At 39.8% G+C, this 15,516-nt stretch overlaps 1 protein-coding gene across 1 annotated transcript in view; it reads left to right on the forward strand.

Annotated features, from left to right (window-relative positions):
* LOC144784828 (collagen alpha-4(VI) chain-like) overlaps window positions 1-15,516 on the forward strand; it is a 509,156-nt gene that overhangs the window by 378,160 nt on the left and 115,480 nt on the right. Inside the window, exons 32-36 of the mRNA XM_078663887.1 lie at window positions 4,612-4,674; window positions 9,164-9,199; window positions 11,564-11,600; window positions 14,024-14,035; window positions 14,128-14,621. Coding sequence (XP_078520013.1) covers window positions 4,612-4,674; window positions 9,164-9,199; window positions 11,564-11,600; window positions 14,024-14,035; window positions 14,128-14,621 — 642 coding nt within the window. The remainder of the gene's footprint in view (window positions 1-4,611; window positions 4,675-9,163; window positions 9,200-11,563; window positions 11,601-14,023; window positions 14,036-14,127; window positions 14,622-15,516) is intronic.

A 15,516-nucleotide genomic window follows, 5' to 3' on the forward strand; every position in this document is an offset into this window, starting at 1 on the left:
ACCTCGCTCAGAAGCTGACGATTTCTGGAGGCTCCAGAAACACTAGAGGCACAAACAATCTTTTGCTAAAGCCCCAGAAATTCCGCAAGGAAAAAACCTATAAACGCTCCTTCTCAGGAATGGCACCCAGGATCTGGAACTCACTCCCCCCTGAAACCAGGCTCATCTCCTCCACCATACTTTTTAAGAAAGAAGTAAAGGCTATCCTCATGGCTAAATACACTTGAATTATCACTAGGGAAGATTTTTACAAACGCTGAACCATCCTGTTCTACTGATCTTTTGCATTTTTGTATGACTCGTGTTATTGACTTACCTGATTGTTTACGCTACCACCTATTTTTATTTGTATCACCATTGATGTATCTATCTGACTACGCTCCTGCATTTACCCTCCCCACCCCAATTGTTATTTACTCACATGCTGTACCCTTCGTATGTAAAGCGCTCTGATATCTGCAAAGATCTTGTTCGCGCTATATAAAACTTTCAAAATAAATGAAATAAATTGTTCAAATATCAGCTCTATCTCAGCCTTTAATGTTAGCAGTGCTAATCATTTTGCTGGCTTCTTGTAAGTATTTCAGTAATGAACAGTGGGGAGAAAGCTGTTTTTGTAGATATCTTCTTCAGAAACATGTCCTTCCAGAATGTCCCAATCCTAAACTGGAGAGGCATTTTAACCCCTTGCGTGCTGCAGTTGGCCGACGGCAGCACTACCTCCTTAGTGCTGCCGTCGGCCAACGGCCGACACAGCCCCGCCCACTCTTCAGAACGCCCGCATCGCGGTGGAAGCACCGCCGCGGTTAAGGCGTCAAAAGCCTGACACTTTAAGCAATAATATCATACTGTTTTTAGCCCAATTACCCAGTTCCCATACACTCATTACTTTTCTCTACATTTGGAGATTCAAATATCCATTTGGCTATCCACTAAAGCTGAGCTGCCAAGTAGTAAAACTCAAAGTTAGAGGACTCCAGGCATCCCTTCTCTGTAGTGTGCCTAAGTGTTCATATTGATACTCTACAATGTCCTGAGATCCAAATTCAGTCTATTAAAATGGTGTCTACTTTGTTTTAAAAAAAAATAGGTTGCAGAAATCACTGCCAACATTGTGGCAAAGTAATACAGTAATCTTGGTAGCAACACCATTTAGACAGTAACGTAACGTCTTCCAAAAAGATGCATTTTTCTGAGTGCCATCAAAGCTGCTCCCACATGTCCTGCAACTACGTTTTCCACAGTATGATAAACTCTGATGCCTTAATACTTATATTCATTACGTTTCTGTGTTAAGTCCTAAACAGGGAGTTTCCGTGTTGGATTGTTTGCATAGGAAATAATCATGATTTGCTCCAATTTACCTACTCACTCAATACTCTGCCAAACCCTTTGATCATAGCAATTGCATGATTCTTCCCTGTTCCTGTGTCTTGTAAATAAGAGTATGTAATCTGAATATAAAGAGATGACATGCGTAACGGCAGTTACTTCTTTCCCTATGTATTTTCCTTTCACTTGAAATATGCTTTCCAAGGGCTCAGTTGCCATCACAAATAAGTAATTCTGACAAGGGACACGCTTACAGGTGCCCATTTCCACCAGGAAAACATAGTTGATCAAGTGGCCTTTTCACACACTAGTCATCAGTCTAGAGGATAATGGTCTGATCCACGATATCCACAATATCATCACTGGTTCGATATCCAGTTTCTTTACTTCCACAAACAACTTTACTGTTTGATATCAATTGGCAGTAGAATAAGCGGGGACTACATGAAACAACTTCCAATTTCTTGATCATTCCTTTTGCAAAAGTATTCCAACATCATAACAAAGCTCTCAAATGTACTTTTGTCAAGGGCCACAATATGAACTTTAACAGTGACAGATAGGAGGAAACACAGATGTTTAGTTGCTGTAGGTGAAAATGCATTGGCCCATTGGGAAAATAAAATAAGTGGTCAAGTGCACATTTTCATTAGATTTCTTTATAGAGAATTTTCAACCTGCTCTAAATGCTGCATGCATGAAATTTACGCATGTGAGTACTCCTTGAAGATTACAGCTTCTGCAGTTCTTCAGAAGTACTACAAAGATTATTTATGGATCCCCACGAGACAAAAATGTATTCATACATAGAGGTAATCCAACTGGAGTGAATTTACTGATTTAAAGATATGTGGATTTCTCTGAAAGTGTTCATTTTTTGTACAGAAAACTTTACATACTTAGTAGACTTTTGTGCATTAGTAAGCCAGAATTAAAGCAGGCAAAAATAGGAGTGCTCAGGGAAGAGATTTCTGACACGCAAGCTCCACTGAACTCACAAAAGTCATAACTTTGAGGCTGTTCACAAAGATTTTCCATTGTGATTTCCACTCTGGAAGCACATTGACAACTCCTGCAAAATTAAGAAGTACCTGTGTTTATCAATGATATGGGAATCAATTGGGGGTTACTTGTAGTGAAAAAAGATAGCAGCATTAGTATTAGCAGGGGTTGGATGTAGTGGGTGTAGATCTAAGAATCTGTGAAATATGTACTTTTTCAAGTGTAGCTCCTGGGATTTTGTGTTTTTCTCATACAAGATTATGGAATTTAATATAGCTGGGTCTAACTGGGACAGACACTAAAAAATACATGTACCCCTGGCTCAATTAAGAGTGCATTGATGCCAGTTGCATTCTAAATATGAGGAACAGAATAGGCTCACTTTTTGGTGTAGCTCTCTTTCCCCCAAACTCTAAAAAGTTCTAACACTGGTGCTGTTGGACCTCTCCGCGGCATTTGATACTGTCTGTCACAAACAACTATTGTCGCGGATGGGAGAGTCCGGCCTTCAGGGCACAGCACTTGCCTGGTTCGCATCCTTTCTTGAAGGGAGGAAGCAGAGAGTGCAATTAGGTGACCTACTTTCCACCGCAACATCGATCACCTGCGGAGTACCGCAAGGGTCTGCTCTGTCACCACTCATGTTCAATATATATCTACAGCCCCTCATTCGGATGCTCAACCAATTGGACTGCCAGGTGTATAACTACGCCGATGACACCCAACTCATCATCCAATTGGATGATAGCCAGGATGCCGTTGCAAGACTACGTAACATCTTGAGAAGCACGGCCAATTGGATGTCCGAGAACTCCTTGAAAGTCAACCCGGACAAAACCGAGGTGTTGCCAATGACTTTAGTTGGCAACCCATGGAGTGATCAATTCTGGCCCAAGGAGCTGGGTACCCCCCCTGAACCGGCGACAGTTGTCAAAAGCCTGGGGATCCGGGTGGACGACAAACTGTCCATGAAAAAACAGGTCACAGCCGTGATCGGCACTTGCGTCGGCCTCCTCCGACAACTGAGGAAGGTTTCATCTGTGCTGTCCTTCTCTTCTCTGAGGAGTGCGGTCTCCGCTATGATTTTAGCCAGGCTGGACTATGGCAACTCGCTGTATATAGGACTACCACAAAAGCTATTAAAAAGAATGCAGATTGTTATGAACGACGCTGCAAGACTCATATTTAAGAAACCAAGGCATACACACGCCTCTCCCCTTTTACGCGATTTGCATTGGCTACCGGTCAAGCAGAGGCTAACGTTCAAGGGGCTTTGCATCGTTCATAAGGCTCTGTATGGAAGGGCACCCAATTACGTGAAGGCACGTTTGTCTTCCTACAGACCAGCTAGGGAGCTTAGATCGGCTGAAGCAGCTCTCCTTGTCCAGCCGCGTTGTAGGTTGGCTACGGTGGGAGGTCGTGCATTCTCACACACCCTACCAGCGCTATGGAATAAACTACCTCTAGATCTGCGAAAGGACACTAAGTTAATGTCTTTCAGAAAGAAATTAAAAACATTGCTGTTTCAGCAAGCATGGGGTGGTCCCTAAATGATTAAATCTGTTGTAGCCCTTGAGTTGCCTGTGGACCCTGTCAAAGCGCTTAGAGACCCCTGGGTTATAGTGCGCTATATAAATCAAATAAATAAATAAATAAATAAATAAATCTTACTAATGTTGGCTTATGACAATTAACATAAATGCACTGTTACACTACCTGAAATGGAAGTGCATGCAAAACTCCAAGCACGTGATCAATCTTCATGAAAATATGTAGGGCAAAAAAAGCAGTATCTTAAACTCCTTGGAGATTTGTGTCTAGGCGGAGGAAGAAAATATCTAGTGCATGAAAATACGTAGGGCAAAAACAAATGAAGGAGTATTTTAAACTCCTTGGATATTTGTGTCTAGGAGTAGGAAGCAAATGTATAGTGCTAAAGTTTGTCTCTGATAAAAAGCACACTAGGGCCTTGATAACAATGTGTTGATATGTTAAGTGGTAGTTATGCTAAGATAGTATGTTAGAAATAGGGCGCTAATGTTCTAAATATATAACTTCAGGGCAATGTGGCATTATATGTGGGTACTTAATTGTCCATTTTCCCATATTTGTTTTTATTACTTCCATTATTACTTCATTATTTCACTTTTAAAAATGCTATAATTCACATGTCAAATCAGTCTTTTTGTAATGAGCTTTGTGCATAATTATGACAATGAGCTCGTAGTAGGACAAATAAAACTTAAAAACTCTTGACATTATTGAATTTATATTTAGGGTAACACCGGCTTTAATGGCTCAGCTGGAGATCCTGGAGCGAAAGGACCACCTGGAAGAAGGGTAATAGTATTTTAACTTTCTTTTCGATTAGCAAATAACAGCCATGCCTGTAACAATCTGGCTCTTTCACAGCATTTTTACTCAACAAAATTATCATAATGTGTTTTTATCTATCAATAATTATTCCCTTGTTGAAATCAGCCCTCATATTTTGGAAATTACAAAAGAAGTCTGAGCCCTTAGGCATTAATTGCATAAAGAACAGAACATTTTATGTAAATAAATCCAATTGTTAATTACATTAGAAGGATATGTAGTCTGAAAACGCCCCTACACTAATATTCGGATGTACATAAGTAAAAGTAATACCTAATTTGGAGAACCTTACTTTGAAGTTCAAAGCAACCTTATGGTTCAATTTCCTGTTGTATTTACGTACAAAGCCTGTTAGTATTACATTTCAGGTCACCAGAAAGTTAATTTCTTTTCTGTAGGAATTACCATTGTAACCTGTCTTTTTACATTTGCCAAGTTATTGTAAGAAGAAAGAGACTAAGGGCCCCATTAGGATGGCCGGAGGATTGCCCCCGCCGGGCCAGCGGTGGTCACCGCCTGCCCGGCGGGGGCAATCTGCCCGCCATCCCAGTAGAAAAGACCCCCGCCATATTATTATGGCTGGGGGGTCCGCGGCAGATGGAAAGACCGTCCGCCGCATTTCCATCCCGGTCGACTTGCGACCGGGCGGAAAAGGCTGCAATATGGTGGCGGTGTCTGTTTGACACCACCAGCCATATTACAATGTGCATTAAGGAATGCCTTTCAATGCCGCCACGGAAAGGCATGCGCAGTCTGCTAGGGGGGCCCGTTGCGGGCCCCCAAGGACTCCGGAGGGTGGGGGTACACATGGGGGGTACCTATGGTACCCCAGTGCAGTTCTATGCACAACATGGCAGGCATCGCACGGTGCCTGCCATGTTGTGCATGGAAGTGCACAACATGCCTCCCTAACATTGTGGCGGGCGGTGCTGAGTGCACCGCCCGCCACAATGTTAGGGATGCAGGATGGGCATGCCACTGTGGCGGGCGCACCCTAATAGCACCCACGGGACCCCCGCCCTTATGGCGGGCAGTCCATTTTCACAACGGGATGGCAGGCGGACAAAGTCTGCCCGGCATCCTAATGGGGCCCTAAGGGCCTTATTACGATGGCGTCAAACAAGCGTCCGACCGCCATCGTTGTAAGACTACACATTGTCATGTTATGAACTGTGTGTTCAAATTTATTTGTACATCTTTTTTCATAACTCATTTGCCTACATTTACTGTATTGATGTGTACCCTTTTAAAATTCTTTTCCTGACTAGGACTTCCCGTGTGTTTTGTGCTTTTTACTCCCTTTTGTGTTTTGAAAATAATCACATCAACTTTGTCTGGTTGTTCTGTTGGACACTGTGTAGTCTGACTATATTGCATTGACTTACAAATAATGTCTAAATTATAACCACTGTGTGAATTAAGTGAAATCCCTTGTAGATGCCCTTTCTATTTGAACAATTTCATTGCCCATACCTACAAGGGTATATTGGGTTCGCCAAATCCTTTGAACTTTCCAATGATAAAAGGCCTGCATGCCTGGCACATGGTGCATGGGTCTTTAGGGAGCACCATGTGTTCCTCCTAGGCCCCATAGCAGAGACCCACGGGGGAAGGAGGCCCTGTTTGGGGCCCCTAAAGTCCCTTCCTGTTTGGCTTTTCATGGCATTGTAATAGCGACAGCAGTGCCTCTGCAGGCACCACCGCCATTCAGAAACTACTAGTCTGACCTCCGACCTGGCGGGATCTACGATCCTGTCGGAGGCAGTGGTCTTTCCTCCCAACCACAGCACTCCGACCGCCGGCATTATAATCCGGCAGTCGAACCGCAACCCTGGCTGTCGGGCGGACCGCCACCTATGACCTGTCTGCAACAGTCTGTCTGACATCGTAATCAGGCCCTAAATTCTTCCCTATTTCCATTCTGACCTACATAGCTTGAAGCACCTTTTTTCATATCATACAGACTCTTTTAATTTTTTATAAGCACAATGAATTTCTATAGGTTATTAATCTTTACAATTGTATTATATTAAAAATGTATTCTGCTTGTAGTTTTAACCCAATATATTTTGACACTTTTTTTATACCAAACTTATTCAGATTTTGTTTCAATTAACATTTAATTTTTTCAAATTTTTGATTAGTAATCCATTTTAATTAAAATTATTTTTGAAAACTTTTAGAAGAATTAGGCTTTTTTAGGCTAATAAAATAGCATGCTTAATATAAATATTTACAATACCCACATCCTTAAATAAATACTTGTTACATTAACACTTGTTGCAAATTTTTAATACATCATTGTAATATTTATAACTTTTTCATGCACAGTAGTAGCACGTTTTAACTGCCTGTATAACAAGTACAAGGTATGCACTGGAAATCACCAAATTAACTAAACATCTACCTAATTTTGAACCAGACAATCCGATCATATACTTGAACACAAAATCTTGAATACATATTGGAAGCATAAATATGTGTACCCTTTCTGACTTATCATCATAATATTGATTACAATTACTTTCCCCAACCATTTACTTATGTGACTATGATTACCCAGTCAAATGAATGGTCATGTCCAAATAATAGTCAGCTCAATTCAATTCAATTCAAATCTTTATTCTGCTATTAAAAATAAAACAGCCCTAAAAGTACACACAATAAAATACCAATTATTTAAAACAATTCAATTCTAGTTTATAGCACAATGCTTTTCCTTGCATTAATCGATTTCAGAATGAACAGAGCAACATTATAGCATGTTAGTGGATCTTCTAGAGTAACAAGATATTTCACTGCAATTTTGTGGGACCTAATATTATAATATTATGGGCAACAAACAGAGGCTTAAGATAACAACATCTAAAAGTACAGTAACATTTACAAAATAATAGAAAGTGCAGCATGCTTTGTTTACTCTTATTGTCATATGGACATGGTTTCGAATCTGGGGGATGTGATTTCATTTTAGGGAATGCGACAGAATAGTGTGCAACACCACATCTCAATCTCAGTAAAATGAAACAATCCTGTGCATAAGTCACGTGTGGCTAATAGCTGTTTACTCCCTCTTCTGACATGAAAGATTTATATAAGACCACAGTCGGTTTATTTGAATACGATTTTGCTCTGAGATTCTGTCTTTGCAGCAAAAAGGAATCTTTGATCTCTTTCTTTCTAATGGTCAATATTTTTTCAGGGTCCGACCATACAGATATATTGAACAAGTTCCCCAATGTGGCATTGATATAAAACAACCAGGGAATTTTCAGAGCAACATCCAAATTTAAACAGTCTAAAATAATTGACCTAGTAAAAGCTACCTCTTCTCCAGATTGATGCCCATAATAACAGTGGCCCTGCCATCAAGGTATCCCCTACAAATTGCAACCCTACCTCATTGTGTACGATGGAATTTGATACAGATGATAGTAAAAACAGCAGGCTCAAAGTGATAGGTAGTTAAGGTAATTGTCAGGTTGTTGGCCCAGTTACTTTACATTTTTTATTCCATGGGCCATATGTATGAAAATAGAGTTTTGCGATTCTCAAATTGCGATTCTCAGCGAATCGCAATTTGAGAATCGCAAAATGCACTGTATGTGGGATTTGCTAATAATTTTGTAAATCCCACATATTCCTTATTTGCAAATCGCAAATTGAGATTCGCAAATAAGGAATACCTTCCCATTAATTGCTATGGGCTAAGAGGCCCATAGGAATGAGTGGGAAGGCATTCTCAATTTGAGAATAGCAAATAGAGAATCGCAAATTGAGAATGCAATTTCAAGGGTGCCAGGGTGTCAAAAGGACACCCTGTTGCACCCCTGAAATGTGCATGTGTGCACATGTGGCACACATACATGCCCGAAGTTGGTGGTAATTTGCGATTCCTTAAGGCCAAATCGCACTTTCTCATGTGCTTCTTACATTGCATTTAAAGAATCGCAATTTGCGATTCCTTAAATGCAATCGCAAAATAGGGAATCGCAAAATTTGTGATTGCCTATTTTGCAAGGGGGGTTGTGTGCTACATTGCACACTGCTAATTCAGCGAATTTCAGTGTTTGCGTTCGCAAATTGGCTTCATATGTATGGACCCAGGTCTTTTTTGGCATAGTCTTGCTTCCCGAAATTCAGGATTTATTCTCCTGAAGTAAGGACTATGATGAGGAAGACGTATAAAGTGGTAATGTTGTGCACCCAAATTTTAGGTGCCAGTTTTATTCCAGTGAGAATCCTTGTTTTTGTTAAAAGCAAATGAAGCTGGCACAGAAGCATACATGTAATGTAACTGCTGAAGTCAGTTACAATATATGTACCTACATTTAGCCAACCCTGATGATCTTTAAAAACACTGGTTTGCAGTACTTCCACTGGTTAAAATCTTATTCTATATTTGTAAACAGGAAGATAAGTTTAACATGATACTTTCTCTCTTTCATTTTAGGGTGCCCAAGGAACACATGGGACTGCGGCCATGACTGTATGTAACCTTTGTATTAGTTTGTTTTACATCAACACTAACTAAATTCTTTGTTAGGAGTAGTTAGAAATGGTAAATATGCTTGCTTGGTAACTTTTTCCATCAATTCATGAGATTTGTTCAACTTGCTAGTGAAGGTGGGTTCTTGACGTATCATTTTTCCATGAGGAATTCAGTAATTTGAGTTATAGTTTAATGTTTTTTGCTTGGTGTTTACATGTATGATATCAGTGACTGAGAGTAAATTTGCAGATATGTTAAGAGAAAAGTGTATTTATTTTTTGTATGCAGATTTTTATTTGAGGCCAATCAATGTCATAAGTGGTGGATGTGGAACTGGCATTGCAACAATCTGTTGAAAAAGCTAGCTTTTTAGAGCAAATCAATAAGTCAGAAATTATGCAAATATGTTGTGTGAATTTTCGTTTTAGTATGCAACTTACCCTGGTGTAAATTTCAAGCCCTTTTGCTCATCTGTTTCTTTGAACTGATTAAGAATTGTTGTGGGATATGCCCCCAAACTAATGTGGCCTAGTGCAAATTACATTTACTAGCACCTGTCTAATATTGCATAGCTTGAGAAGTTTCTTAAAGAAAAAAGGCTCACTCTGCTCACAAAATACAAGAAATAGCTTACATTTATCTCAGACAAACCTTTACTCAAAATGTGATTCCATATTTGCCCATTCCCCATGACCATTACCCAACTAGGAGTTGATCAAAAGCATTGATGTTTTCTCAGTAACCAACAACTTGAAATCTGTGTGTTCCTCTTCCTTTGTAGATGATCAGATCCCATCAACATGGGGATTGGCTCAAATATTCCAATGATTGTTGCATGCATCTCTAAGCCAAGGACTCCTCCTCACAGTCCTCAAAATGGCTGAGATCTCTTCCTCTCTGAGAAAATTGAGTCTTGATGTAGAAGATCTACAAAATATTGACTAGTCTCTAGACCTTTAATCTTGCATAAGGCCATTGATAAGAGTGCTAAACATATTTGAATTTAGGATATGGAACTGTCAACAGAAATGAAACTATTCTTATTAGAGATAATCCAGTTTATAAGAATCAACAGCACTAAGTTCTCTTCTCCGTCTGTCTCCAGCAGAGTTCCCCAGGGCTCTGAACTGTGATCTACCACTGTGTTTCATATGAACGGGAAAGCACTGGTAGCACAAACACCAAAATGAGGTATAACCATACTCCAGTAGGACAAAGAAACTGAGCTTTGTCTGAATCTCTTCACTTCTAAAGTACTAAAGGACCTTAAATTATTCTTTGATAAGGTGCATGGCCACCTTTTTGCTGTAACTTAACTGAACAAAACTAATCAACAATGCACAGGAAGCCAACCACTCCTATTTAGCCGTAGTTGCTGAACTGTAACCAATGAAAATATTTCTGTTGTTGGTACCCAAGGTCTGACCACCATCAGGGATTTAAAATAGTGTTGCATCATGAAAGTAGCCAATGCGTCTTTCTTCCAAACATAGTTTTTAAGAAAGATCAAACAGGTGGTCCTAATCGAGAACTCAATTTAGTTGTGAAAGCCCTACTACTATCCCACTTTGATAAAAAAAAAACTTCCTGGCTCCAGAAAGCAAACTTTTATACCTTTTATACCTTTACCGTAAACTATCAAATAGCATTGGACTCACACAACTCTGGGAGCAAATAGATTTTCTTTAGTGGGACCTAAAGTGAAAAATGCTAAAGAAAAAAAAGCTAAAACTCTGGAACACAGTTACAGAACATATCAGAATCTCTCCTAATGACATAATTCCAAAGAACATTCCCTTTTGGATTCTTTCTCTCTAAGGGATACCTGTTTTATCACCCACCCCACCCTCCAGATGAATGCATTGTTAATGGTTTACATTGTTAATTGTTATATGTCTCTATTATTTTTCATTTGACAAATCTAATAGCTGTTGTTTTTCAATATGAAGTGTTCAATGCATTCTTGGTCATAGCTACGCTGTTAAATACAGTAAAACAATAAATAAATAAAACAGTAGGGCGAAAGTGGAAAAATAAGAGTTCTTGAAGAGAGGAATAAGTTAAAATGAGTTTTGCTTTAATTTTTTGTGTTGCATATGTTTTTTTTTCCCTCTTGTTATGTAAGAAATAACTCTTTAAATGTTCCCCCTTCATTTAGAAACGATGAATATCAACACTTTATGTGCTGCCAATTATTTGTAGAGATTTTATGTGTTTTACCACAGTTAAAAATGCAGACCTTTAGAACGTTAAAAATATCAAAATATGCCTGCACAACAGTTAGAAATAAATAACATATTAAAAACATGCTGTGAATGTTGCAAGCTCTATTGATGAATCGCTCTCCTGTTTCCTTTGCAGCCCTGTCAGCTTATAAATTTCACCCGAGTAAATTGTCGTAAGTAGCCAAGAAGTGTTTCCTGTCTTTTTGTAAAAATATTTCAGCAACATGATGTACACTTGTTTCCTAAATTCTTGAGCAGATTTAAATTCTGGAATTTCTCTGTCATATTTAAACTACTTCACTAGGGAAGATAGTGCAAGTCGAGACAACCAATAATAATATCTTGGCCAAAGTCATGTCCTAATAGTCTTTGAGTTATTTTTGTTACTTCCTTACGTCCACCAGCAGTGAATGGCCGTTGTGAGAGAGTGGTGGTGTCTGTATCTATGTTCACTTTCACATGGAAATGCCATACTTGATCATGCCCACCCCCTTCTCCCTCTTGTTGTGTTATCACACCACCCAGGAATGTTTTAGGCGGCTCGTTCACGGAAAACTGGTTTTTGCACAGGTGTATAAATTAATTGGTTGAGACTGGACTTTACAAGTGGAAAAGCAAGGTGTTTACAGAATATAAGATGACTATTAATGGATCTCAGTCAAAGTGGCACAGATATCAAAAACACAGGAAGCGGAGGCTAGAAGAGCCCTAAACTTTTCCTCTTTCATTAAAAGAAAAATACTTGGCATGGCACAACCACAAGTTCAAATTATAGATCATATTCAGTCCTAAGTTCTTGCATGTGTATGGTAGGATGGTGAACGTTGAAGTTTAATTCCATTAAGAAAGAGGTGTTGTTAACTACCAAGAACACATCACTTTGAGGAATTAGTCTTTAAGAAAACCTCACTGCCAACTATGGCCATTGACATTTTAGGCTTGGTAATTGATTCTAAACCCTAGACAAGCAGAGCAGTCATCATTCCAAGAGCTGCTTCAAAACCTGAGATACACTTGTAGAAAATATATATATATATATATATATATATATATATATATAAAAATATATATATATATATATATATATATATAAATATAGATATATAGATATAGAAAATCAAAAAATTGCCCTGAAGCAAGGATGCCCTGCGCAGATGAGTGCTTTCACCAAAGCTTTTATTTTCAAAACTGCCATATAAACTCCATCAGCAAAATCCCTTACGCGTTTCAGAGCTCGAGGGCTCCTTCGTCCGAGGGTGGCACTGTGGAAACTGACCAACTTGCTGGGGCGCCATTAACTGCATGCATATTTGTTTTAATAATGCCACTGGACTGTAACTGAACCCACAAGGGAAAACTTCTTGCAGGTATTGAACTACGGGTTCCAGCATGCCTGAAATATGACTCACCTGTGAGGCCCACGAGGGAAATACAAGTGCATGCAGTTAATGGCGCCCCAGCAAGTTCGTCAGTTTCCACAGTGCCACCCTCTGACGAAGGAGCCTTCGAGCTCTGAAACGCGCAAGGGATTTTGCTGATGGAGTTTAAATGCCGGTTTCGAAAATAAAAGCTTTGGCGAAAGCACTCATCTGCGCAGGGCATCCTTCTTCAGGGCAATTTTTTGATGTGTGTATATATATATATTAGAAAACTAGAAGTGTAGGTGACCAGAACGCTTTTAATCTAGGTGTTGGAGATTCCTCATGAGTGATGTAGTGGTAGAGTATGATCTAATGTTGTTCATGGTTTCACGGGTTTGTGTTAGAAGAATAGATGTCTATTGTTGCACAAGAAGGAGAGATTATGTTCAATTTGCAATTGGAATAAGAATCACAATGAGAATTGTCATTTTTCTCCTGACTGGTAAACATTAAGAGATTTGGGTAGAGCAGATTTTATAATGGTGATCTGCATTAGAAAGAAGAAAAGCTGCAAAGTTCTGAATAATGTCAAATATTCTGTGAAGAGAGACTTTTGCAGTTCCTGGTAGGGGTTAAGTAGTCACTTTTGTGAATGGTAAGTGACAGTTTAGAGAGATATATCATTCCCACTGAAAGAAAGTATTCCTCCTTCTCACTGACGTACATTTTTTTTAACTATTGGGTATTTGGGCAACCATAGCAGTCAGCCTACATGTTTTTCTTCTTGGGACATCCTTTTGTCTAGGCCAGTCACATGGAAACAGTTCCCTGGTAACAGCACAATGCTGTCACTGCTGAGGATGCACAGTCCTTCAGACAGGCTTGACCAATTATGATAGCATGAGACAAGTTTAAGGAGATCACTGTTACCCAGTTAATGAACAGGCGCAGAAAGATGCCCTGAGATTTAGAACGTAGCAGTTGGCAGTAGCCACACCTTCAAACGTATGTAACTTCTCAAAATCATTAAAGAATGTATCTGGAAGTACATGCAAGAAACAGAGTAGTTTGTTTCCTTATTTTTTTTTAAAGAATATTAGATGGATCTCACAGCGTTAAAAATATTATGATGCCCACAGATGATCATGGAAACAGCTTTAATGTTGTATTGATGAGAATGTTGTGCTCTGTGTTACTTACAAAAATGACAATTTCTCCACTGTTTTTCTTTACAGCTTGCTGCTCAGGTAAATACTTTCACATATTTAGTGTTCTCTTTAAATTTTTAAAACCACTTTCAATGTGTCTTTTAGCACAACTCTGTTCTCTTAATTTACAGGTCAAACTAAATGCCCAGTGTATCCCACTGAAGTGGTGTTCGCCCTGGACACCTCACAGGATGTCACAGCATCTGCATTTCAGAGGATGAAGAACATTGTGCTGTCCTACCTGGAAGGCTTGGATATCAGTGAAAGTAACTGCCCATCGGGCGCCCGGGTGTCTGTTATGTCATATGGTGCCGGCACTAAGTACCTCATTAGATTCTCAGACTTCAAAAAGAAAAGCCAACTCTTAGAAGCTGTGAGGAGAATACCGCCAGAGAGATCCTCTGCTGTACGGAACATTGGTGGTGCTATGAAGTTTGTGGCCCGAAATGTGTTCAAGCGGGTTCGCCAGGGAATTCTAATGAGGAAGGTGGCCATATTTTTGACGAACGGCCCATCCCAAGATGATACTTCCATCAACACAGCCGTGCTGGAGATGAGTGCTTCGGAAATCATTCCTGTGGTGATTGCCTTCACAGACGTGCCCAATGTCGTTAAGGCCTTTGAGGTAAACATTGCTCTTACAGATCGCTTGAGACATGATTCTCTCAAGATGTTTAAATAAGGATGATAAAGAGATTATACCCCCTACTTGTTTAAGCACTGGTTAATGAGACATTTTGTGTCTCTACCTGTCTAACTGCCCAATATAACCTTTCAAGGATTTTTGTATTTTAGTTTGATATTTTGGTTGTCTGTGTGGCACCAACCACAAACTTTGCTACATCTGAGCACTGCAGCAATAAGTATCACATACATATGGCAGGGTTTCAAACAGTGGAGTTCTCAACATTTTCCAGAAATACACAAGAGGTTCATATTGCACATGTATGAAATATGCTGTCACTACATTAGAAGGTGCACTCATTTCCAGCTATGAAAATTTGCACTTTGATTAGGTTGGAGGGTGTGCATGGGCACATTTCCAGGTGCATCTTTCATTTACAGATGAATCTGTATCCTCTGCTCTTCTTTTGCTGCATGAGATGACTCGTGGCAGTGCCTGGAACTGGAAAACACAATGGTGGGTCTCCTCCATAGAATGTCTAACAAACTACAAGAGGTCATGCATGGTATCGTTTTTCATTTGCATTTCATGTTCACCCTTTAAAAAGGTTAAAAATCAGAAGGCCCCTGTCCCAACCATCAGCATGGGTCATTTGGGGTACTGAATACTCAAATGTGTTGGTTACGTACTCATAGAAGTGAGTAGTACTGTGCGGTGTGAGGTTGCCACTCACAAGTCTGCAGCAAGGCTCTGCACCCAAGGCCATCGCAGTCTCCCGAATTCCCACCCTGGGGGCCAGCTACCCCCCCTAACCGGAACAGATATCATGCACCCAAATTATAATCCACTTCATGCGGGAGACAGTGTGGCCCTGACTTTATTTTTAGTGTGTCCC

Source organism: Lissotriton helveticus, chromosome 10 (assembly GCF_964261635.1).
Source record: "Lissotriton helveticus chromosome 10, aLisHel1.1, whole genome shotgun sequence".
Classification (NCBI taxonomy): Eukaryota; Metazoa; Chordata; class Amphibia; order Caudata; family Salamandridae; genus Lissotriton; species Lissotriton helveticus.